Source organism: Lithobates pipiens, unplaced genomic scaffold (genome assembly GCF_037356315.1).
Source record: "Lithobates pipiens isolate NorthernLeopardFrog02 unplaced genomic scaffold, aLitPip1_a1.2 Scaffold_8, whole genome shotgun sequence".
In the NCBI taxonomy this organism is placed as follows: Eukaryota; Metazoa; Chordata; class Amphibia; order Anura; family Ranidae; genus Lithobates; species Lithobates pipiens.
Genome location: NW_027507903.1, coordinates 615,424,429 through 615,450,262, shown reverse-complemented (window position 1 = coordinate 615,450,262; position 25,834 = coordinate 615,424,429). Strand labels below are relative to the sequence as shown.

The 25,834-nt window shown below is 44.0% G+C and overlaps 1 protein-coding gene across 5 annotated transcripts in view; it reads left to right on the top strand.

The window, feature by feature from the left end:
- The window catches only part of CHD3 (chromodomain helicase DNA binding protein 3), a 166,707-nt gene that overhangs the window by 106,152 nt on the left and 34,721 nt on the right, over positions 1 to 25,834 (top strand). For 4 of the 5 annotated variants that reach the window (XM_077470665.1, XM_077470666.1, XM_077470664.1 and 1 more), the window contains 6 exons: positions 9,950 to 10,127; positions 10,847 to 10,912; positions 11,010 to 11,095; positions 11,262 to 11,395; positions 17,940 to 18,084; positions 24,147 to 24,315. In XM_077470665.1, coding sequence (XP_077326791.1) covers positions 9,950 to 10,127; positions 10,847 to 10,912; positions 11,010 to 11,095; positions 11,262 to 11,395; positions 17,940 to 18,084; positions 24,147 to 24,315 — 778 coding nt within the window. The remainder of the gene's footprint in view (positions 1 to 9,949; positions 10,128 to 10,846; positions 10,913 to 11,009; positions 11,096 to 11,261; positions 11,396 to 17,939; positions 18,085 to 24,146; positions 24,316 to 25,834) is intronic. The other variant, XM_077470667.1, reaches the window with a different exon arrangement.

Sequence of the window (25,834 nt, the reverse complement as noted above, 5' to 3'; positions counted from 1 at the left end):
TTGGACAGATTTGAAACATGTTCTATTTCTAGGTCCATCTGATTTTTTTTACGGATTGTCTGACGGACTGATTCCGTCGGACCTGGTCCGCTGGAAAGTCCGGTTGTGTGTTCGCGGCATTAGATTGTGAGCTCGAAGAAGGGAAGGGACTGATGTGAATGTACAATATAGCGTGGCATACGAATTGATGCCACTATATACAGTAAGTACCTGTAATAAATAAATAAAATAAATAAATTGGACAAACCTTTAGGATTCACTTAGGCTGGCTGCACTAGGGGGCAGTGTGGTGCGATTCAGCGCATTACATAGCTCCCCCTCCCCTTTTTTTTTGTACAAACTTTATGTGAAGTGTACAAAATGTACACTTCATTCATGCAATGTGCGCCTGCACTGAAGTAATGTCATGCAATTCAGCAATTTTATCGCTGCCCTAGGCTGCATTGCAGTGTGAATGGGGCACATAAGAAAGAACGGAAACCTGCGTTACATCAGAGGGGGGCGGGGTCACCCGCACGTCACTGGGGAAGCCCGGGTTTCCCCTTGCGTCAGAGGAGGACGGGGTCACGTGACGGGTGGCCCCGTTATCAGCAAAGAGACCTGTCAGGCTGCCTGGATTCCCGCAGTGTCTCCGGTGGAGACAGGATGCGCTGCGCTGGATATCATCATTGTATCCTGGACCTGGAGAGGAGAGATCATCCATCGCTGGACCCCGGAGAGATGATCAGCCATCGCAGGATACCGAGAGTGGATTACCATCGCTGGAATCTTTTATTTTTTTTTTTTTTTTTTTTTTAATAAAGGACTTATCCCAACGTGTGTTTTTTTTGTTTTTTTTTACAATTTTTTACACTTTCTATGAGAAATAGTAGGGATACAATGAACCCGTTACCTGGGATGTACAAATGGGTTTTTTGGTCCCGAAACCGATACCGAAAATAAATCTTCCTTGATCCCGAAAACCGATACTGTAAACAATGGCGATACCGAAAGTGACTGTTTTTAAAAATATTTTTATACAGGAAATGGTCAGCGACTGGGGTCATGGTACAGGAGATGGTCAGAGACTGCAGAGATGGTACAGGAGATGGTCAGAGACTGCAGAGATGCTACAGGAGATGATCATAGACTGCAGAGATGGTACAGGAGATGATCATAGACTGCAGAGATGGTACAGGAGATGGTCAGAGACTGCAGAGATGGTACAGGAGATGATCAGAGACTGAGGACATGGTACAGGAGATGGTCAGAGACTGGGGACATGGTACAGGAGATGGTCAGAGACTGAGGACATGGTACCTGAGATGGTCAGAGATTGCGGACATGATACAAGAGATCAATGCAGCCTCACCAGTGCCGGTCAGATGCAGCCAGCCAGTGTCCCCAGTAGTGCAGCCATTGTCCCCAGTAGTGCAGCCATTGTCCCCAGTAGTGCAGCCATTGTCCCCAGTAGTGCAGCCATTGTCCCCAGTAGTGCAGCCATTGTCCCCAGTAGTGCAGCCATTGTCCCCAGTATTTTAGCCAGTGTCCCCAGTAGTTTAGCCAGTGTCCCTATTGTCCAGGCACTTTGATAGACAGATCACCAGTCCAATCCTGAGACAGGTGATCTGTCTATCAAAGTGCCTGGACAAGGGGGAGGGGCTGTATGTGACGGCGAGCAGCGGGGAACACACCGCTATTGAAATGAAAGCTGTGATGTTTCTGAAGCTATAATGAAACAGGCGGCGGCTCTCCTCTTTTCTACGATATAGGAAGCCCCCCTGATAGGCGGCACCAGGGACGGAGCTCCGCCCCCGTCCCAGTTTCTGCGACAGTATCGGCAGGAATTCTCTTCCGGCTTTTTGCCGAAAGGGCAATATTCAGCCGATATGTTTCGGTGGCCAAAAATTTCGGTGCATCCCTACCCGTTACCATTTCAAACGGGGGGGGGGGGGGAGGCGGGATCTTGGGTTCCCCTTGTTAAAGGGGGCTTCCAGATTCCGATAAGCCCCCCTGCCCGAAGACCCCCACAACCACCGGGCAAGGCTTGTGGGGATGAGGCCCTTGTTGAGGGAATGTGGCCTGGTATGGGGGGGGGCTCTCTCGCCCCCCCCTCTTTTCCTGCGGCCTGCTAGGTTGCGTGCTCAGATAAAGGGTCTGGTATGGATTTTTGGGGAGAACTCCATGTAATTTTTTATAAAAATTTGGCGTGGAGTTCCCCTTAAAATCCATACCAGACCTGAAGGGCCTGCTAGTTGAATTTGGGGGGACCCCACGCTTTTTTTTTTTTTTTTTTGTATAACAATGACTGTTCTCTGTATTATGGGGAGCCGACAATTCATTATAGCCACGAGTGGTTTTAAATTACTTTTTTTTCCTTCAGAAATTACACTTTGTGCAGGGACAGTTCTGAGCACGGGAAACATGCGCCCCTTTACAGGCATACTATAGACACCCACCAGGTACGAAATTTAAAGGAATATTTCACTTTTATTGTTTCACTTTAAGCATTATTAAAATCACTGCTCCCGAAAAAAACGTGGGGCAGGACCCAGGTCCCCAAACACTTTTTATGACGATGACTTGCATATAAGCCCTTAAAATTAGCACTTTAGATTTCTCCCATAGACTTGTACAGGGTGTTCCATGGCTTTTCGAATGTGCCGCGAACACCCCAAATTGTTCGGCGAACGGGCAAACAGGCAATATTCGAGTCGAACATGAGTTGAACTTGAAGCTCATCCCTACGCCTGAGCCCATCCTTAATTAGCAGCAGCGTTGAAAGGATTGCTAATTATACAAAGACCTCTGAGCCCTGTGGGGGGGGGGGGGGCAGAGCATAACTGAAGACCTCACAGCTAAATAAATCGCACCTCCATTAACTCTGGTAAGGGGGAGCAATAGATTGATGGTGCAGACCAACAAGGTAAATTGCTTGTTAATTACATTACCAGTAATAAGCCTTGTACAGGGTTAGCAGCATGTATGGAAAATGCTTGTTAATGAGATAACCTTTGTGTTTGCCTGGTTATTAGGGGTGTAAAAGGGGTTAACGGTGCATGCTGACAAGATGATTGCATCCCAATTACATAATCTCTGTCTGCTTTTTGTGTAAAGCCTCGTACACATGATCGGATTGTTGGCCAACAAAAACCGTGGAATTTTGTCTGAAGGGCGTTGGCCCAAAGTTGTCTTGCATACACGCGGCCACACAATTATTAGCCAGCAATTACAAGCGTAGTGGCATAATACGTTGTTTTTTCAGCTCTTTAGCGCCACCCTGTGGGCTCCTTATGCTATTTTCGTGTTAGCAGAAGTTTGGTGAGTGTTGATTTGCGGTTTTCGTTACGTGGTTTTTATTTAGCGCTTTTCATTTTGCGCTTTTCAGTTCGTTTCTGAGCGGCCGTTCGTCAACCAAACATGTTGCGGAATCAGAGGACATAACGTGCATATTTATTATTGGTCTTGGAGTTATTGCTTTGACATTATTTTTTTGGTTGAATAATGATTTGATTTGGTATATTTTCAATATTTTTGGATACATAGAATGCACTTTTTGTTAAGTTCTGTTGGCAGATTGCATGTCTAATTTTATTTGTTTGCTTTTTTTAATGCACAATTAAAATAATTGTGTAGAATAATACTTGGCTATGTGTTTTACTTTAAATGACAGTTTGGGAGTAGACAGTTACATTTTAAAAAATACAATGTAAAATTAACAACATAGTTGTATCTTTGATTTTAAAAACTACAGGATAATGGTGTTGTGGTAACTTACGCAAATAAAAAAGAAAAAATAACAAGCGTAATAATATTATTCTATATATCTAAATAAAAAAAAAACTTTGAAAATTAATTTGCAATAACTCCATCAGTATCACCAGCAAAGCAGCTTCATTATTATCCCATTAAAGAAGAAGAGAATTGTGCGCTGCATTTGGAGATTCCATGATTTGCCACGTCACGAATGTTAATTCTACATTACGAACGCTAGGTTACAAGACCAACCACTTCCGACTCGTTCCTTGCTTCCGAGCATGCGTGTTTGTGCTTTGGACTTTTGTCCGACGGACTTGTGTACACACGCTCGGAAAATCTGACAACAGACATTTGTCCGCGGACATTTTTTTTTTTTGCAAAACAAAGGTGCTTTATTGTTGTCATATAGGTTGAATAAACAGTATAACCATTGGGTACAGTACATAGCATTGCATGAGGAAGCATCTGTGCACATACAGTCAAAACTCAAAGCAGTATACGGCAAACATGCATCCAGTGTTCACAGCTAGAAGGATAGATATACACAATTTCGATCAATTATCTACCAGCATAAAGTAACTATTGTCGATGGTGAGATATACGATCGTCAACATTAACCTAATCGTTGATCCATGGGCCCCAAATTTTATCTTACTTCCATTGCCATCCACTGTTTCTGTAGGTGAGCCTATACATAGGTAGGGCAGCTCTAACCAGTGCCTTCCAGGAAGAGATAGCAGGGGGTCCGGCAGAATCCATTTGAAGAGTAGTTATTTTTTACTACTCTTCAAATGGATTGAGGAATGGATTTCCATGGACAAATGTTGGCTAGCAGGTTTTAAAACCTGCTAGCCAACATTTGTCCATGGAAAATTCAACAACAATTGTCCGATGGAACGTACACACACAGTCGGATTTACTGCCAACAGCTTGTCATCAAACATTTCCCGCCGGAAAGCGCGTGTGTATGAGGCTTTAGAGTTAACAATGCATATGTCAAAGGAATCTTTTTAATCGATAACCTTTTTCCCCACCCCAAGAAAAGCATAGAATGTTAGCAGTGCATACCAATAAGACAAAACAGAATGTTAATTAGATAAGTCTAGGGTTTGTATATAGGTGTGAAGCAGGAACCGTGCATAATAATAGGGTAAGAGTTTTCTATTATATCACCTTCTGTCTACTCATTGTATGAGGATGGGAAGGGTTAATGGTGCATAACAAAAGGTATAATGCTTGTTGATGGGTAACCTCTGGAAGGAGAGTAATGGGCGTATGCCAACACTGTACAAGCCTTTGTTTAATGATGTAAAAGTGAGTCACATGGTCTGAAGGCTTTGAAGCAATTAACCTGACCAGAGCTCAGAGCAGCAGCTTTACTGATGGGGCTGGCATGGAAGACGGAGCAGCTACTAGCAGTTGGAGCGCCTGACAGAAGCCTATGCACTTCCCGCAGAGCATGGGAGAGGAATGGAATCTGCAGTTGATGTGGCTGGAAGGTGTTTGATGGAAGGCTTGCTCGTCTGAACCATGCAGGAGCTGGGAGGAGCAGGTAATCCACGCAAGATGCACTAGCCCGAAGGGTAAGGTCAGCAACTTAAAGGCTTAGTAACCACTTCAGCCCTGGAAGATTTGGCTGCTGAATGACCATTTTTTTTGCGATTCGGCACTGTGTTGTTTTAACTGACAATTGCGCAGTCATGCGACGCTGCACCCAAACAAAATTGATGTCCTTTTTTCCCCCACAAATAGAGCTTTTTTTTGGTGGTATTTAATCACCACTGCATTTTTTTTTTTGTGCTATAAACAAAAAAGAGCGACCATTTTGAAAAAAAAAAAAGAAAACACAATATCTTGTACTTTTTGCAATATTAAATATCCCAATTTTTTCCCCCCTTTTAAAAAAAGCTAATTTTTTTTTCTCAGTATAGGCTAATGCCCCATACACACGGTTGGACATTCCGACCACAAAATCCATTGGATTTTTTCCAACGGATTTTGGCCGAAACTTGTCTTGCATACACACGGTCGCACAAAGTTGTCGTAAAATCCGATCGTTCTGAACGAGGTGACGTCAAATACGTACGTCGGGACTATAAACGGACCAGTAGCCAATAGCTTTCGTCTCTTAGTTTATTCTGAGCATGCATGGCACTTTGTCCATCGGAATTGTCTACACACGATAGGAATCTATGCCATCGGATTTTGTTGTCGGAAAATTGTAGATCCAGCTCTCAAACTTTGTGCGTCAGAAAATCCCACGGAAAAAAATGTCAGATGGAGCCCACACACAGTCGGATTTTCCGACAACATGATCCGATCGCACATTTTCTGTTGGAAAATCCCACCGTGTGTATGGGGCATAATATGTATTCTTCTACTTATTTTTGGTAAAAATTTTTAAAAAAAAATCGCAGTATATTGATTGGTTTACGCAAAAGTTATAGCTTCTACGAAATAGGGGATAGATTTATAGCATTTTTATTATTATTATTATTTTTTAATCGTGACTGCAACATTATGGCAGACACTTTTTAGACACATTTTTGGGACCATTGGCATTTATACAGCGATCAGTGCTATAAAAATGCACTGATTACTGTAAAAATGTCACTGGCAGGGAAGGGGTTAACACTAGTGGGCGATCAAGGGGTTAACTGTGTTCCCTGCATCTTGTTTCTAACTGAAGGGGGGGGGGTGGGACTGACTAGAGGAAGTGATGGATCGTGGTTCCTAGCACACACACACACACACACACACACTTCCGTGCTCTGCCTCTCGTGCCCACAATCGCCACAATGCCGGCGGTCATTTTTTCCCTGCCACTAAACGCTGCTAAAAGTCTATGTGTGCATGGACACATAGGCGAATGTGCAGGGGAGTTTAGAGGCAGGAAGAAACACCAGAAGCCCCTAGGAGTGGCTGTAAAAATGTCCAGTGTGCTTGAGGCCTAAAGGAAAAAAAAATTAACATATTTTTGCAGGGGGGGGAGTACATTTATTGTTTTGCCACAGAAGCCTGCAAAGCATTGCACCCACAATCAGTGGATCACGGTTGACTGTCTCCTGCAAACATCTCCTGTGCTTGTACAGGATTTCAGTTAGCTGGAGGACGTGTCAGTGGACTATGAGCATGCCGATTACCACACTCATAGTCCTAGTCTAAACCTACAAGTTCATCTTCTGCGGTGGCAGATGGGACTTGCAGTTTATTAATTCCCAGATTTTCACCTCTAAACCTCACTGTTGGTATGGGGGGTGTTTTTGGGGTGATGTGCCATTTAACCTCCAAACATGGTGTGTATTATGGCATCCAAAGAGTTCAATTTTGGTCTCCTCTGACCAGACTCTATTCTCCCAGTATTTCACAGGCTTGTCTAAATGTCGGGCAGCAAACTTTAAACGAGCTTCAACATGTTTTTTCTTCAGTAATGGAGTCTTGCGTGGTGAGGGTGCATACAGGCCATGGAGGTTGAGTGCATTATTTGTTTTCTTTGAAACAATTGTACCTGCTAATTCCAGGTCTTTCTGAAGCTCTCCACAAATGGTCCTTGGCTCTTGGGCAACTCTTCTGATAATTCTTTTCAATCCTCTGAGGTCAGATATCTTGTGAGGAGCACCTGGTCATGGATAGTTTATGGCAGGGCTCGACAAAACCCGGGCGCCCGGTCGCATTTGCGACTAGAATTCCAGACCTGGCGCCTGGGGCAGCACAGCTGGGGGGCTGGGGGTATGCTGTCTCCGCGGCCCCCCCCCCCCCCGGCGCGATCGCGTCGGGCCGCGCCGCCGCCGGCCGGTAATTTAGCCCCCGGCTTTGAGGCCTTCTACGATCCTATGGTTCCTTCTGTAATCTGGCGCCCTCTTGTGGTGGCCGTTGGAATTACAACCAGCAATGCTAATGGATGCAATGCTAATTTTCCCTGCCTGCCAGCCTATCTTCCTTCCCTTTACTCAGAACCCCTAAAAATTATATATATATTTTATTCTAACACCCTAGAGAATAAAATGGTGGTCGTTGCAATACTGTCTGTCACACCGTATTTGCACAGCGGACTTACAAGCGCACTTTTTTGGGGAAAATGTATTTAATAAAAAAAAAAAAAATAAGACAACAGTAAAGTTAGCCCAATTTTTTTTTAATATTGTGAAAGATAATGTTGCGTAGAGTAAATCGATACCAAACATGTCATGCTTCAAAATTGCGCCCGCTCATCGAATGGCGACAAACTTTTACCCTTTAAAATCTCCATAGGCGACATTTAAAAAATTCTACAGGTTGCACTTTTTAAGTTACAGAGGAGGTCTCTGTATTTTTTTTTTATTTTAACTTTTATTTTTATTTTTTTCACTGTTCTTTAAAAAAAAAAAAATGTGTCACTTTTGTTCCTATTACAAGGAATGTAAAAATCCCTTGTAATAGAAAAAAGCATGACAGGTCCTCTTGTATATGAGATCTGGGGTCAGAGAGACCTCACATCTCACATTTACACTAAAATGCAATTTAAAAAAAAAATTGTCATTTGAAAAAAATAAATAAAATGTCCCTCTAAGAGCTATGGGGGGCAATGACTTGGAGACAGGTGAGGGGCTTGGGGCTATCTTCCCCTCACTTGTCTCCATGTCAGGCCAGGGACAGGTCCAGATCGCCGTCACGGACCCGGCTCCTAACTTTTTTAGCTGGCTCCTAGATTCCAAGCAAATTTGTCAACCCCTGGTTTATGGTGAAATTTTTATTTATTTCTTTTTTCCCCATTTCTGGATTATGTCCCCAACAGTGCTCCCTGGAACATTCAGGGGTTTAGAAATCCTCCTATAACCAATGGCATCAATAAGTTTGTGAAGGTTTTAAGAGAGTTCTTTGCTTTTAGCTGTCATGAGATGTTTCTTGCGTGGCCCCTTGGTAATGAGACACCATTTTAGAGCCTGTGACATTACCAGCAGAGTTTTGTGTGCGTATGAGGAGATCCCAGCGTTATGCTGTATGCAACTGATCATTTCATATGCGCTCTATCCTGCGGGGAAGCGTTAGTGAGGTTCATCCTAACTAAATGGGGATCACTTTGTTATACTATCTGCGCAATGGTCTTGTTTGTTCTTTGTTTTTTATGTTATGGAAGCCTGTTGGAAGTTCATCCATGGGAATTATGCCGCGTACACACGACCGGACTTTTCGAGGGACTAAGTCTGACAGACTTTCGACGGAGTTCTGACAGAGTTCTGATGGACTTTCCGAATGAACGGACTTGGCCACACACAATCACACCAAAGTCCGACGGATTCGAACGTGATGACGTATGACTGGACTAGAATAAGGAAGTTCATAGCCAGTAGCCAATAGCTGCCCTAGCGTCGGTTTTAGTCCGTCAGACTAGCGCACACACGAGCGGATTTCTCAGTAGGAACTGGGTCCGGCAGAGTTCTGTCGGAAAAATTTGAAACATGTTCCATTTCTAAAGTCTGTCAGACTTTTGCAAATCAAAAGTCCGCTGCAGCCCACACACGTTCGAATAGTCTGCCGGAATCATTCCGTCAGACTTTTGATGTTGAAAAGTCTGGTCGTGTGTACGGGGCATTAGCAGTGAAATCTCTGAATGAACCATCTGTTACTCAGAAGACTCATTAAGGCTTGATTATCTAATCCCACTTATGTGAATTTATTGGCAGACACTTTGGTTTGTACACAGTGGAATGTGATATTCTTTTACCTGTTGCAAAAGTTTGCTCTATTGTTACCATTACACAGAAGGAATTTTATATAATTTTATATATTTCTTATATTTTGTATGGTTCACTATATGTTCAATATACACCGTGCAATATTAGTAGGTTAATATTAGTGCAATTATTCATTTAAAACCATTTTATAGGCCATCAGTTGAGATGGAATCAGCTGATGTTAATTAGCACTGACAAGGGGCAGGATTGCTTTCTAATTACTGATAGATTTCAGCTGGTATCTTGGCTTTCCATGCCTTTTTGCACCTCTCTTTCTTCATGTGTTCAATACTTTTTTTTTCCCTGTGTCTTTCCATTGTATTACATATAACCTAATTTCTGAACGTCTTTGTTTTGGTGTGAACAAGTCACGTCAGTAGCAAAATGGTGACGTGTTCAATACTTATTTTTTTTCTCGCTGTATTTACAGCGTTGTTTGATTTGCCTGTGTATATTAAATTGACTTAAGAGTACCCTTACCTTTTTAATGTCCATAGTTGGAAGAGTTGGAACGGGAGGTCATAAAACAAGAAGAGAATGTAGATCCCGATTACTGGGAGAAGCTTCTTAGGCACCATTATGAGCAGCAGCAGGAGGACCTGGCTCGGAACTTGGGCAAAGGGAAGAGGGTGCGGAAACAGGTCAACTACAATGACGCAGCCCAGGAGGATCAAGGTGAGACCTCCTAAAGCAGTATTAAACTATTTTCATGTTTTTGTTTGTTTTTTCTCTCCTCTTGCCTGTATTGCTATGTTCTCTCAAAGCACACACTCACCCGCACAGCCAATCCAGCCTTGTCCTGCTTCGGGCTGTTTGCGGGCAACACAGTGGGTTCCATGCCGCCATCTTGGTTCTCTTCAGCTGGCTGCCTCTTGTGGGTGTAGGCAGGCAGCTGAGATGATGCGCCAGACCTGCACTCCAGACAAAGACAGTACCCCCACCCCCCCCCCTCCCCTGGCCGCTTCAGCTTCCTGGGAGATTTGATGTAAGTATCCCAGGAGACTGCAGGACCTGGTCTACTTCATTCTGTGCAATTTGGAATGGCGACTGGGGGCAGGGCTAAAAAAAAAAAAATATATATATATATATATATATATATATATATATATATATATGAGAGAAAGGGGGGAACTATTTTGTTATGGAGAGGGAGAGTCTTCTATCTGAACTAACATTTTTTTGGGAGTTTAGTTCCGCTTTAACTAATGCTAGCTTGAGTGATCAAAGAACAACTGCATACTAATCTCATTCTCAGAAGAATTGATGCAACAGCTCTTGGGTGCCCCCCATGAGGCAAAATTTAAGTAAAATTACCCCTGGGAGGGTTTGTTTGGCTTTCCTCAAATTGAAGACTGTGGGAGGGTGAATGTGATGACCCGTTTCTACCTTTTCAGATAACCAATCCGAGTACTCTGTGGGCTCGGAAGAGGAAGATGAAGATTTTGATGAGAGGACAGAAGGTGAGCTGGATAAGAACTCCAGAGTGGAGCTTTATATCTGTTCTGCGGTTTAGAGTTTAGCTTTTTAATTGTTTTTTTTTTTTTTTTTTTGTAATAGGTCGCAGGCAGTCCCGTCGCCAGCTTCGCAATGAGAAAGACAAGCTGCTCCCACCTCTTCTAGCTCGAGTTGGTGGAAACATAGAGGTAAGATGACGAGATTCATGTCACTAACACTGGTTCCTTTGCATCTGGCCAATGTTTCAGCCTGTATTCCGAGAGACAAGGCCTGAGTTCTTGGTCTCGCTTTGCGTAATGCACCTGGCCTATTCTTGACTACAAACTTTAAGATGTCCTCTGTGTCTTATTGTAGGTCCTGGGCTTCAACACGCGGCAGCGGAAGGCTTTCTTAAATGCGGTTATGCGGTGGGGTATGCCGCCTCAGGACGCCTTCTCCACGCACTGGCTGGTGAGGGATCTCCGTGGCAAGAGCGAGAAGGAGTTCAAGTAAGTGGTCCATCTACTTCTGTGTTCTCAGACCATGGATGTCATCATCACTGCCCATATGCATTAATGCTGTCTGTTCACCTCTTACTGCAGGCAAAAAAAAAAAAAAAATCTGTCTTGATATTATTGTTTTCATTGTTCTCTATGGCATCTGACATCAACGGTTATCAATTTGGAGAGTGTCAGTTGTAATAGATAACCTTGAACTCAATTGAAGTTCTTATCTGCTGCTGTTTCTAATTTAAAAAGTGTGAGTGTGCATGCACTCTAGAAGTAAACACCCTGACACATGTTCAGCTTGGTTACTTGCACACTTCTGCTTTATTGCAGTGCGGTGCTAATGTTTTATACACAAAGCATAATAGATTATACGTCATTACTATGTCAGTCTAATAAGTACATCTTATTGGCTGAAATACAAGAGAAATGCAGAAATTCGATGCTTGGATGAAGCTGGTCCTCTTCACTTCTGCATTCTTCTAACAGGGGATATCTTTCTTGGTTCCAAAGCAAAGCTGTTTTACTATGTAATAAGTAAGAGGTTGTATAGAAACATATATACACATAACAAAATAGACATTTTTATGATTATCGTTTTGTACATTACATTCCTCCATTCAGTGAACCTATGCTTGACCGATGCAAAGAAAAGCAACAGGTTCCTTTTTAACTGCCTTGCTCCCATGCACTTGTTGCCATTTGGAGCCATCTAATTGGTGCACTGCAGAGCTCGGCCTCGGATCAGGCAGCAGGGCAGGTCTGGGTGCACACCTGTGCAGCGACATCATGGCACATGTCAAGCATGGCCTTTATTCACATGCCCCACTGCCCGATCTGAGACCAACCACAGCAGTTCACTATCCCGATGGCTCTACGACTCTTGCACAGTGCAGAGGCTGCAACAAGTGGATTTTTTAATTTATTTTTTTCTAATTAAAAGCCTTTTCCCGGCAGCTGCCTGCCACACCAAGCACTAAGGTGTAAAGGAGTGTGTAAGGAGACACTAATGGAAGGTGACAATGTGGGGGGGGCTCTGCCGTAGGGTGGCTCTCTGTGGGGGGGGGGCCTCTGCCGTAGGGTGGCTCTCTGTGGTGGGGGGGGCTCTGCCGTAGGGTGGCACCCTGTGGGTGGCGGCTCTGCCGTAGGGTGGCACCCTGTGGGGGGGGGACCTCTGTCGTAGAGTGGCACCCTGTGGGGGGGCTCTGCCGCAGGGTGGCACTCTGTGGACTGTAATGTATAGGGAAGAATGTTGGGACTTTAATGTAAGGGATGACTCTGATGTGAGCGTGGCTCTCATCTAGACTGCTGTACTCTAAAGGTTTTGTTTGTTACGTACTCCTGGCGTGACAGTCATCTGTAAACCTGGGGGCCCCATAATCCTCTATTGCCCGGCAGCTCCATGAGTTGTCAGTCCATCCATGCTTCCTCCCCCAGTTTCATATATATTCATAATGGCATTGCTCCTTGCCATTTCTTTTGACCGTCAGAATTAAAGTAAAATACCCGGTACTTCCAGTTATAGGAAGCATTGCTATCTCCCCTCCCATGTGACAGCTCTAGTGATTAGTCAGGCAGGCAGCACCCTCACATGAGGGTGGGAAAAAGTCTTTGCTCCCAATGGCCAAAAAGAGCACCAGGGTAATAAAAAAGGAAGGTATTTACAAATGGGAGAGGGTGACTGTGGTGGTTTGTTTTTTATTTTTATGAACTTGCATGTTGCGAGCAGCTCGGGGTCTTGTACGAACGATTGGGAACTGGGTTCTGATCGATCACTGTACATCCTTATGTGTCTTTTTTTTTTCTTCTCCTCTTGAATGGAGAAAAAGATACATTCTATCTTTTTCTCGTTGCTAGAGGACAAAACTGGGTCTTGGTTAAGGTCAGTGTGTTTAAACACTTTTTTTTACATTTATTATACAGGATTTACAGTGCCTTGAAAAGGTATTCATACCCATTGACATTTTCCACATTTTGTCATGTTACAGCCAAAAAACTTAACTGTATTTTATTGGGCTTTTATGTGATAGGCTAACATAAAGTGGCACATAATTGTGAAAAGACAATGATAAATGGTTTTCAAAGTGTTTTACAAATAAATTTGTGAAAATTGAGGCCTGCATTTGTATTCAACCCCCTTTTACTCCGATACCCCTAACTAAAATCTAGTGGAACCAAGTGCCTTCAGAAGTCACATAATTTGTAAATAGAGTCCATCTGTGTGTAGATTAATCTCAGTATAAATACAGCTGTTCTGTGAAGCCCTCAGGTTTGTTAGAGAACCTTAGTGAACAAACGGCATCATGAAGGCCAAGGAACACACCAGACAGGTCAGGGATAAAGCCGTGGAGAAGTTTAAAGCAGGGTTAGGTTATAAAAAAAAATCCCAAGCTTTGAACATCTCATGGAGCACTGTTCAATCCATCATCTGAAAATGGAAAGAGTATGGCACAACAGCAAACCTATCAAGACATGGCCGTCCACCTAAACTGACCAGCCGGGCAAGGAGAGCATTAATCAGAGAAGCAGCCAAGAGGCCCATGGTAATTGGAGGAGCTGCAGAGATTCACAGCTCAGGTGGGAGAATCTGTCCACAGGACAACTATTAGTCGTGCTCTCCACAAATATGGCCTTTATGAAAAAGTGGCAAGAAGAAAGCCATTGTTGAAAGAAAGCCATAAGAAGCCCCATTTTGCAGTTTGCGAGAAGCCATGTGGGGAACACAGCAAATGTGGAAGAAGGTGTTCTGGTCAGATGAGACCAAAATTTAACTTTGTGTGGCGTAAAACTAACACTGCACATCACCCTGAACACACCATCCCCACTGTGAAACATGGTGGTGGAAGCATCATGTTGTGGGGATGAATTTCTTCTGCAGGGACAGGGAAGCTGGTCAGAGTTGTTGGGAATATGGATGGAGCCAAATACAGGGCAAGCTTAGCCCTTGTACACACGGTCGGACATTCCGACGGAAAATGTCAGATCGGACCGTGTTGTCGGATAATCCAACTGTGTGTGGGCTTCATCTGACTTTTTCCGTCCGAATGTCCGACCAACAAAGTTTGAGAGCTGGATAAAAAAAAATTTCCGACAACATGATCTGATCGGACTTTGTCTGATCGTTTGTAGAGAATTCCGATCGGACAAAGTGCCACGCATGCTCAGATCAAATTCCTAGACCAAAGCTATTGGCTACTAGCCTGAACGTAGTCCCGTCGTAACTAAATAACGTCATCACATTACGAACGATCGGATTTTCCGACAACTTTGTCCGACTGTGTGTATGCAACACCAGTTTCGGACAAAATCCGTCAAAATCCGAAGGATTTTGTTGTCGGAATGTCTGACCATGTGTACAAGGGCTAAGAAGAAAACCTGTTATGCCCCGTACACACGAGCGGAATTTCCGTCTGAAAAATCTTGGATGGTTTTTCCAACGGAATTCCGCTCAAGCTTGCTTTGCGTACACAAGGTCACACAAAAGTTCTCTGAACTTTCGACCATCAATAACGCGGTGACGTACAACACTACGACGAGCTGAGAAAATGAAGTTCAGTGCTTCCAAGCATGCGTAGGAATTTTGTGCGTCAGAATTGCTACAGACGATCGGAATTTCTGATCGGAACTTTTTCCGACCGAAAAATAAAGAACCTGCTCTCAATCTTTTGCTGTTGGCAATTCCGCCAGCAGAAGTCCGATGGAGCATACACATGGTCGCCTTTTCCGAACAAAAGCTCTCGTCAGACTTTTGCTGGCGGAATTTCCAATTGCCTGTACGCGGCAAAGGGATCCAGTTGTGGTGTTTTTTTTTGTTTTGTTTTGTTTTTTTGTTTTCAAATATTTTATTTTCAATAGAGACTGTTCCATGTCAACAAGCCAATAGTAAAGAAACAGCAGTATACCAATAAAAGTAACATAAGTACATCCAGGTAGTGGGTATAGTCAAGACACCAAAATGAAACCTTAAGCATTTTGATGGCACTATAAGTAACGCACCATGTCCATATAAGACTGAGAATAATCGTAGACCTGGATACTCTAATGCCGTGTACACACGATCGGAATTCCGGCCAGAAAAAGACAGATGAGAGCTTTTCATTGGAAAATGCGACCGTGTGTATGCTCCATCGGAATTTAGCTGTCCGAATTCCTGCCAGCCAAAAATTGATAGCATGTTCTCAATTTTCCCGAAGGAAAAACTTTCTATCGGTAATTCCGATCGTGTGTATGCAATCCCAACACGCCAAAAATCACGCATGCTCAGATTCAACTACGAGACAGAAGCTATTGGCTACTGGCTATTGAACTTCCTTTTTCTAGTCACGTCGTACGTGTTGTACGTCACCGCGTTATAAACGATCGGAATTTGGTGTGATCGTGTGTAGGCAAGACAGCTTGAGCCGAATTCCGTTGTGAAAACCATCAGAGCTTTTTCCCACGAGAATTCCGATCGTGTGTACGCGGCATTAGAAATGGGGACCACCCAACTTGCTTTAAAATTTAAAAAAGAAGACGTGCAGAATCCAGTATTTAAATGCTTTGAGAGTTTCCCACGTGATGATTCCCTTACTCATCTGATGCCCGCTTGGTGATTGGTCTGTTTTCCTGGGGGCAGCTAATGAGTCTCCAGCCGCCTCCCTCACACAGACGCACATTACATTCTGCAGCCAGACAGAAATCGGGAGAAGACTTAAGTTGTGTCTTTCTGCCCACAGCTGGATGCAGATCAGCAGTCACCCAGTGACACCACACCAGACCAGGCGGGTCAGGATGTTGTGGCATATCTGATGGGGAAAAGCAGAGCAATAAATGTCTGTGTGGCCAGAGTGTGTATCTCTTGTCTTTGCTAAATCATCTCCTCAATTGACCTCAGCATACAGCCTGCCTTAACCTTTTTCACCCCATGGCACCCCTTGAAATAATTTCTATGTCTCAGGGAACTCCTACTAAAACCAATTCTTTGGGGGGCAGTTGTAAAAGTGGCAGTTACCTTGGTCAGTGGGAAGAATGCACCCCCCCCCCCCCCCCCGCCAAAGAATTTAAAAGTTGTCAGCTACAAATACTGTAGCCGCTGACTATTTTAATTGGACACTGCGACGTCGGCACCCCAGACATTTTTTCAATCGGTTCTCGGGGGCTGCCGCCACCATTCCTTGTGACGGAAACTGGCAGCGAAGCCTTTGTGACTGGCGCGGTTGCGGGGGATGGAGGAGGGGGGCCAAAGTTCAAGGTGGACCTCACCGTGGGGACGGGTACCTGTCAGCGAAGGGGGAGGGGTTGCTTGGAGGAGGCAAATAAGCAGATCTTCCCCTTTTGGGGGGGAGCGCCGAATTAATGATAGATGGGGTCAGGTGGAAACGCACGTGCTTGGGGCTCCCCCCTGTAGTCGGGCATCCGAACGTGCAAAGAGAAAAAAAAATCTGGCACCACAATGTCTCAAAAATAAAACATGGACAATTTTATGCAATCCATCCAATAAAAAAAGGTATCCATACCTGTAGTTTATTTCTTTCAGTTCAGCCTCTTACACAGGCCTTAGTCATAAAAGCTTTTATGACTATGTAAGAGGCTGAAACACGTCAACTAAAAGGTATTGATTTCCTTTTTATTGAATGAATTAAATAAAATTTGTACACATTTTTATTTTTGAGACCTTGTGATGCCGGATTCTTTTTTTTTTTTTTCTTTGATTGAACTATGATCAGCCTAGCTTTTTGTGGGCGTTTCATTTTAGAGACTGTAGAAAGTGTTTTGTCAGGGACCCTATAGACTTGCCATTTGCTATTAAGCTCGGCACAGAGTCTATCCTGTTCTAATGCCGCGTACACACGGGCGGACTGTATGGCGTACTTAGTCCGTCGAAACACATTTCAGCGGACAGTCCGCTCGTGTGTGGGCTTCAGCGGACTTTTTCAGCGTGCAGTCCGGCGTACTAAGTGTTTCGGATTTTTCGAAATTCTGTCCGTCATACTTTGGTTTCAGCGGACAATCCGCTCGTCAGTATGCTAGTCGGACGGACTAAGAATGACGCATGCCCAGAAAGGATTTTCACGGCGGAAGGGTGCTTTGCTGTGTATTGGACTTCCTATTTCTAGTCCCGTCGTACGTGCTGTACACGTCATCGCGCAAGCTTTCGTCGGACTGTTTGGGTATCCGTGTGTGGTCAAGTCCGTTCAGTGGAAAGTAGGACGGACTGTCTGTCGGATTGTATGACGGACTAAGTATGCCATACAGTCCGCCCGTGTGTACGCGGCATAAGTCAAATCGGACCCATAGAGAGAAGCATTGATAAATAATCAAATACCAATGTATGATTTGATCAGGTGAGCTTCACAATTTATTATTGTTTATATAATTGGATTGTGGATTCTATAATCCAAGCATGGTGGTCTCTGTGGTCTTTGGGGGGCTCTGCAGATTTTCTGACTTTTTTTTTTTTCTCCAACACTCTCATACAGGTTCCTCCTCTTTGGGACTGAAGGACAACTTTCAATTAGGAATTTACTAATGTCATGATTTTTTTTTTTTTTATCTTTTTGTGCCCTAGAGCTTACGTATCCCTCTTTATGAGACATCTATGTGAGCCAGGTGCTGACGGATCTGAGACATTTGCAGATGGCGTTCCCCGTGAGGGATTGTCCCGCCAGCAAGTTCTGACCCGTATTGGCGTCATGTCCCTGGTCAAGAAAAAGGTAACTTTGAACACATTATACAGCGAAGGGCCCTTCACGTACAGTACAGGCAATCTGTGTGTCTCCACAAGCCAACCACTCACTTCCTGCCATAATAACATGATGGAAAAGGGAGAAGCTGATTGGTTCTAATAAGGGTGAGGATGCAGACTGTCCTTGAGGCACTAAAAATGCTGAGAGCATAAACTTTGCTTCTGTATATTTTCTGTACCTATTTCTTGGGTCATTGTTTCCCTGCTACTTGGGAGAGCAAAATGTCAAAGGAGTGATTCGATAGTTTAGTGGAAGGCTTTCCAGGGAGATTCCGATGCTGCTGACACATTACCCATGTCGTAAGACTTTTGCTCTAGCTACCTTTTTTAATTTTTTTTTCCCCTAGCAGCTTTGTTTTTAAGAGACAAAATGTATGTATGTGTGTATATACACACACCCGTGAGAAAGTATTTGCCCCCTTTCTGTTTTTTTCTTTTTTTTTTTTTTCTTTTTTGCATATTTGTCACACTTAAATGACTTGGATCATCAAACAACATTTTATTATTACACAAAGATAACCCGATTAAATACAAAATGCAGTTTTTAAATGGTGGTTTAATTTTATTAAGGAAAAAAATAAGCTGCCCAAACCTGCCTGGCTTTATGTGAAAAAGTAATTATTGCCCCCTAAACCTAATAACTGGTTGTGCCACCCTTAGCGGCATTAACTGCAATCAAGTGTTTGCGATAACTGGCAATGAGTCTTTCACATTGCTGTGGAGCAATTTTGGTCCACTAAATTGTTTTAATTCAGCCACATTGGAGGGTTTTCCATTATGAACGGCCTGTGTAAGGTGACGATACAGCATCTCAATTGGATATAAATCTGGGCTTTGACTAGGCCACTCCAAAACCAAAATTTTGCTTTGTGTGAACCATTTGGAAGTGGACTTGCTGTTGTGTTTTGAATCATTGTCCTGCTGCATAACTGAAGTGCGCTTGAGGTCACAAACTGATGGCCTGGACATTCTCCTTTAGGATTTTTTGGTAGAGCTCAGAATTCATGCTTCCATCAATTTATGATAAGTCGTCCAGGTCCTGAAGCTGCAAAGCTGCCCCAGACCCAGTGGCGTATTTAGGTTTTGTGCTGCCCTAGGTCCGACTAAACTCATGCACCCCTTAATTTAAATATGACCCACCCCTTCCTGCTAAGGCCATACCCTTTCTGTTTAAGACCCACCCTACCACCGGTAAACCACACCCCTTTCTCTTTAGGCTCCACCTTTTCCCCTCTGTACATTAAAAGGGGGTACCAAGTGCCTACTTGCAAGCTCCTTGAGGGCAGGGACTGATGTGAATGTACAATGCAGACTTCAAAATTTCAAGTCCTAAACCACTAGCCAGGCCTTAGGCCCCTTTCACACAGACGATCCGTTCAGGTCCGCCTGTCGGTTTTTCAGGCGGACCTGAACGGATGCTCCATAGAGATCTATGGAGTGCCGGATGTCAGTGGTGACATGTCCGCTGACATCCGACCTGCTCCGATCCGTAAAAGTGTGACGGAGAAAATTTTTTTCCATTCGTCATCGGATCGGATGACGACAGACACTGCGGTCTGTTGTCATCCGATCTCCCATAGGGGAGAGCGCGCTGTGACAGGTCTGTCCCTGCGCAGTGTGCAGAGACGGACCTGTCATATTCCTGCTCAGCGGAGATCGCTCCGCTGATCCACCCCATGTGAAAGGACCCATAAGAGTTACTGGTCATCACTTGCCCCACCCAACCCCTACCCTGCCCCTGCCTCCTCATCAACATCACAGCTTATTAGTTAATATTAATCGCGTATGGATTATAGCACTGAGCATTTTGCAGTACATACATTTTCACTGAATATGCACTGTTTAATGAGTTTGCATTGATTTCAGCATGTGCAAAGTGCTCTATGCATGCTAACTCATTAAACAGTGCCTATTCAGTGAAAATTAATGTACTGCAAAGTTTATTTTATACATTTGTGGCAAGGAACACTTTATTCATACCTGTCCTCAGGCTTCTCCTCCAGGTCAGTGAAGCTCCTCTCCTTCATCTCCAGCCAGTCCTCCTTATGCCCCGTACACACGAGAGGGATTAAGTCTGACAGACCTCCAAAGGAGTTCCGCCGGAGTTCCGACGGAGTTCTGGCGGACTTTTCGACCGAACGGACTTGACCACACACCATCACACCAAACTCCGACGGAGTCGAACGTGATGACGTACGACTGGATTCGACGTAGGAAGTTCATAGACAGTAGCCAATAGCTGCCCTAGCGTCGGTTTTAGTCCGTCGGAGTAGCACACACACGAGCGAATTTTTCGAAGGGGACCGGGTCCGGCGGAGTTCCGTCGGGAAAATTTGAAGCATGCTTCATTTCTAAAGTCCGTCAGACTTTAGCGAAGCTAAAGTCCGTTGCAGCCCACACACGATCGGATAGTCTGACGGACTCAGTCCGTCGGAGTTTGGATGTCGAAAAGTCCGCTCGTGTGTACGGGGCATTAGAAGGAGGGAGGGTTTCACAGCACTCTGCTCATCCATAGTTTCCCCGAGACACCCTTCAGTCACCGCTGTTATCGCCCCTGGCCGCCGTTCATGCATCACGCGCTGACAGGACGAAGAGCCGAGAGGGACAGACTTGCTTAGAGGAGCGCACAGGAGGGTAGGGCCAGTCACCGGCCACTCTATGGAGGGTGCAGTCACCGGCCACTCTATGGGGGGCGCCCATCCTTCCACCTTACCCAGCCAAGTACGTTCCATATGGCCCATAAGTGCGCGTATTTGCCGCCCCCTCGCAAAGTGCCACCCTAGGCCTTGGCCTTTTTGGCCTAAGCCAAGATACAGCACTGCCCAGACCATCACGCTACCACCAGCATGTCTGACTGTTGGTATGATGTTCTTGTTATGAAATGCTGTATTAGTTTTATGCCAGATGTAACGGGATGCACTCCTTCCAGAAAGTTAAATTTTTGTCTAATCAGTCCACAGAATATTTGCCTAAAAGTCTTGGAAAATCAAGATTTTTTTTTGGTAAATGTGAGATGAGCCTTTGTGTTCTTTTTGGTCAACAGTGGCTTTGGCCGTGGAACTCTCCCATGGATGCCATTTATCTGACCAGTCTCTTTCTTGTTGTTTAATCATGGACACTGATCTTACCTGAGGCAAGTGAGGCCTGTAGTTCTTTAGATGTTGTTCTGGGTTCTTTTATAACCTCCTGGATGAGTCGTTGTCATGCTCTTGGAGTAATTTTTGTAGGCTTACCACTGCTGGGAAGGTTTACCAATGTTCCACTGTTCCAAGTTTGAGGATAATGGCTCTCCCTGTGGTTCACTGGAGTTTCAAAGCCTTAGACATGGCTTTGAAACCCTTCCTAGACCGATTATGTTTGTTTCTAATCTGTTCCTGTTTTTTTTTTTTTAAGATTGTAGCATGCTTCACTTTGTCAGACAGCTTCTATTTATGCGATTTCTTGCTTCAACAGGGCTGGCAGTAATCAGGCATGTGAAATTTAACTCCAACTTTTTTAAAAAATTGTGGTTAATCGCAGTTCATTCATGATTCAGCATGGGAGGGGGCAATTACTTTTTCACATAGAGCCAGGCAGGTTTGAACAGCTTTTTCCCCTTAATGAAATAATAATTTAAAAACTGCAATAATAATATATTAATATATACAGTATATAAAGTATATTCTCATCATCCCTATATCTACAGTATACCATTGAGCCATGAACTTACGACCACCCACCTAACATTGAGTAGGTCCCACTTTTTGCTGCCAAAACAACCCTGACCCATTGAGGCCTCCACTAGACCTCTGAAGGTGTCTTCTGGTATCTGCCACTAAGCTGTCACTAGCAGATCCTTTTAAGTCCTAGAAGATGCAAGGTGGGGCCTCCATGGATTGGAGGTACATTCTGGTGCCAATTATCCCTCGGGTAAGTGACACACATGCCCGCGGCCACCCACATGATGTAAAACAAAATGTGAATTATCAGACCAGAACACCTTCTTCCATTGCTCCGTGGTCCAGCTCTGATGCTGACCTGCCCATTGTAGACACTTTTAGTTATGCCCATTGGTCAGCATGGACACCTAGACTGGTCTTCGGCTACGTAGCCCCATACACAACAAACTGCTTGCTCTGTGTGTTCTGACATCTTTCTATCAGAACCAGCACTCACTTTTCAACAATTTAAGCTAAATTAGCTCTTCTATTGAATCAGACAACGCAGTCCAGCCTTCGTCACCCCTCCCCCCCAACGTGCATCAAATGAGCCTTGGCTGTCCATGATCCTGTCACTGGTTTTCTGTCCTTAGACCACTTTTGGTCGGTTCTGACCACTGCAGACCAGGAACATCCCACATGACCTGCAGTTTGGAGTTGCTTACCCAGTCGTCTAGCCAAATTGGTCCTTGTCCAAGTCGCTCAAATGCTTGCACTTACCGATTTTATTTTATTCTATTATATTCTATTTTAAAGTGCCATTGTAATGAAATAATCCATGTTTATTTACTTTACTTGTCAGTGGTCCTGGCCAACAACACTGATCAGTGTATTCTAATGGTGAGAAAGTCTCTTGCTGCCCAGAGTGCAATAGATGAGCTTGAATAATTCCCTCATCCATATTAAGGGGTTGATTTACCAAAGGCAAACAGACTGTGCACTTTGCAAAGTGTAGTTTCTCTCTCCGAGTGCAGTTGCTCCTGAACTTGGTAAACGAGGTAAAGTTTCACTTTGCTAATACCCAATCAAGGAGAAAAAAAAAAAAAAACAGCATTTTTGCTGCACATGATTAGATGATGGAATTCAGTAGAGCTTCTGCTCATGTACTAAGCTCTGGAACGATTGCACTTGGAGAGTGCAACTGCACTTTGCAAAGTGCACAATCTAATTGCCTTTAGTAAATCAACCCCAAAGTGTTTTTTTAACCTCCCTGGCGGTAATCCCGAGTCTGGCTCGGGATAGGATTTTACTATCATAAGCAGTAACCCTGAGCCAGACTCGGGATCGCATCTCTGGATACAGGGAGAGGTTACTTACCTTATCCCCTGGATCCAGCGTTGTCCTCCGCACTGTGTGATCGAGCCGTCCTCCGCTCGATTCACACAGTGCCCAAGTGCCACCGAGCTCCGTTCCCTGCGACGTTACGGCGCGCGGGAGCGGAGATTGGCACCAAATTTAAAAAAGTTAAAATACACAAAACACACAGTACTGTAATCTTATAGATTACAGTACTGTATAAAAAAAATTACACACACCCTTTGTCCCTAGTGGTCTGTGCAGTGCCCTGCATGCACTTTTATATTATTAATACAGTTTTTTCTGCCTGGAATTTGGAGATTGCCCATAGCAACCAAAAAGTGTCCCTTTATGTCAAAAGTGATTTTAGACCAACTAGAAAACAAACAGTGATAATAAATTATAATCACTTGCAGAATTGAGCGATAGCGATTTGTGGGGAAATTCATCATCAAACACTAAATCTAATGACAGCGACAATTCTGCAAATGAGCAAATTTCAGTGTTTTTGGATTTGTTTACATTATTGAATAATTTTTATTATTATTTATTATATTATAAACTTTATCATACCCGGGATGTCTGCTAGACTGTTTTGAACAGATTTAAGAGATTTATTCCTAAGAATTACAGGACTACAATATTTCCATGCAAAATAATTGTACCGCTTTCAGCACCTAAAACCAGAATGAATCATACTGCCAGGGAGGTGAAAGAGAACTGGGACAGCTGGGGATTTTCTTTCACTCTCAGTGATGGCAGTAAACAAGACAAAGCAGAGAGGGTGACTCCTTAATGGGGGGGTGGGCACAGGTAGCCATAAAAACCTGGATATGTGCTCTATTCTCTCTCCTTTCTATTTTTTTTTTAATTTTATAATGTATGTATATTTAAACTGTGCAATTTAGCCTTCGGTATGGACGTGGTAATGAACGCTCAATGTTTGACTAGCAGGACATTTTCTATACTTACAATGACATGCTGATTTTCCTTCTCTTCTGCTGCATTGTGACATTTTTTTATTCCTTCCTCGCAGGTTCAGGAATTTGAACATATCAATGGGCGGTGGAGCATGCCGGAGCTGATGCCCGATCCCAGTTTAGAATCCTCCAAGCTGTCCTCAAGAGCGTCCTCACCCACTGTGAAAACCAGCACAACCACTCCTGAACCCTCTCTCACCAACACCCCCTGCACATCTAAACCTGGTACGTTGAGGTGTTCAAAATCCTCTATAGCCATTGGCTGTCTTCTGGCTCCGAGCAAGACCTTTAGTAGTCTGAGCTTGCTGTTTTTGTCTTGGACAGAAAATGTTTAAAGGGAAACTTAAAGTGGATCTTCACTTAAAAGTGAAAGTTCTGCTCATCCTCCTCCCCCACCACCCCTTGTTTTTAGGCAATCCTTCTTCTTTTGTGGGTCACAGGAGTACAATTTCTTCTATTCACCTGTGACCCAGAGTCACGTGATAGCGGGTTGTTGTTGGCTATCAACTGATTGGGCAAGCTTCGGAAGCACGATATTTTTGGCATCCACCCTGCCGGTTGATGGACAGCTGGCTTTACCTTTCAGCGTGTATCTGAGATCCAGAGCCAGACAATCCCATCCTCCCCAGCTCTTGCCACTCAGCAGTGAGTCCTGTAAGGGTGGAGCAGAGATCAGTGACTGACAGTCACTGCTCTCTGTTCGGAGCAGGTTGAGAACTGAGCAATATGCGATTTTCTTAGTCTTAAAGTTGATGGACAGCTGCAGCATAATACCGATAACACAGTATGAAAGGTAGTATGTAGAACTGAAAAAAAAATAGTTACAGTGACGGCTCCTGCTTCTATAATTTCATGCTGGCTTTCATTGATAAGTCTTTCCTTGCTGCCCTCATTAGACTGGGGAAGTCTGGAACCACTGAAACCACAAAAGCAAACAAAACAGAGAGCGCACTGACCTAGTGCATAACCCTAAAAACATGACTTTATTATTGTATAAAGTGGAAATTATTATACTCACAGAATGACAATTGCATCAAAGCTGACAAAGAACAGCACCACCCAGACCACCATAACGTGTAGCAGGTCAAATGGAGATCCAATAGGGTAACGCATTTCGAGGACTAGCCTCTTCCTCAGAGTGGCTCTGAGGAAGAGGCTAGTCCATGAAATACATTCGTGTATTGGATCTCCATTTGTCTTTTGCACTGGATGTTGCTGTTCTTTGATGCAATTGTCATTCTGGGGTTTATTTACGAAAGCCTAGAGAGGGTACAATTCATCACATACAGTGCCTTGCGAAAGTATTTGGCCCTCTTGAACTTTTCAACCTTTTGCCACATTTCAGGCTTCAAACATAAAGATATAAAATTTGTATTTTTTGTGAAGAATCACCAACAAGTGGGACACAATTGTGAAGTGGAACGAAATCTATTGGATTTTTGAAACTTTTTTAACTAATAAAAAAATGAAAAGTGGGGCGTGCAAAATTATTCAGCCCCCTTGCGTTAATACTTTGTAGAGCCACCTTTTGCTGTGATTACAGCTGCAAGTCGCTTGGGGTATGTCTCTATCAGTTTTGCACATCGAGAGACTGAAATTCTTGCCCATTCTTCCTTGCAAAACAGCTCAAGCACAGTGAGGTTGGATGGAGAGCGTTTGTGAACAGCAGTTTTCAGCTCTTTCCACAGATTCTCGATTGGATTCAGGTCTGGACTTTGACTTGGCCATTCTAACACCTGGATAC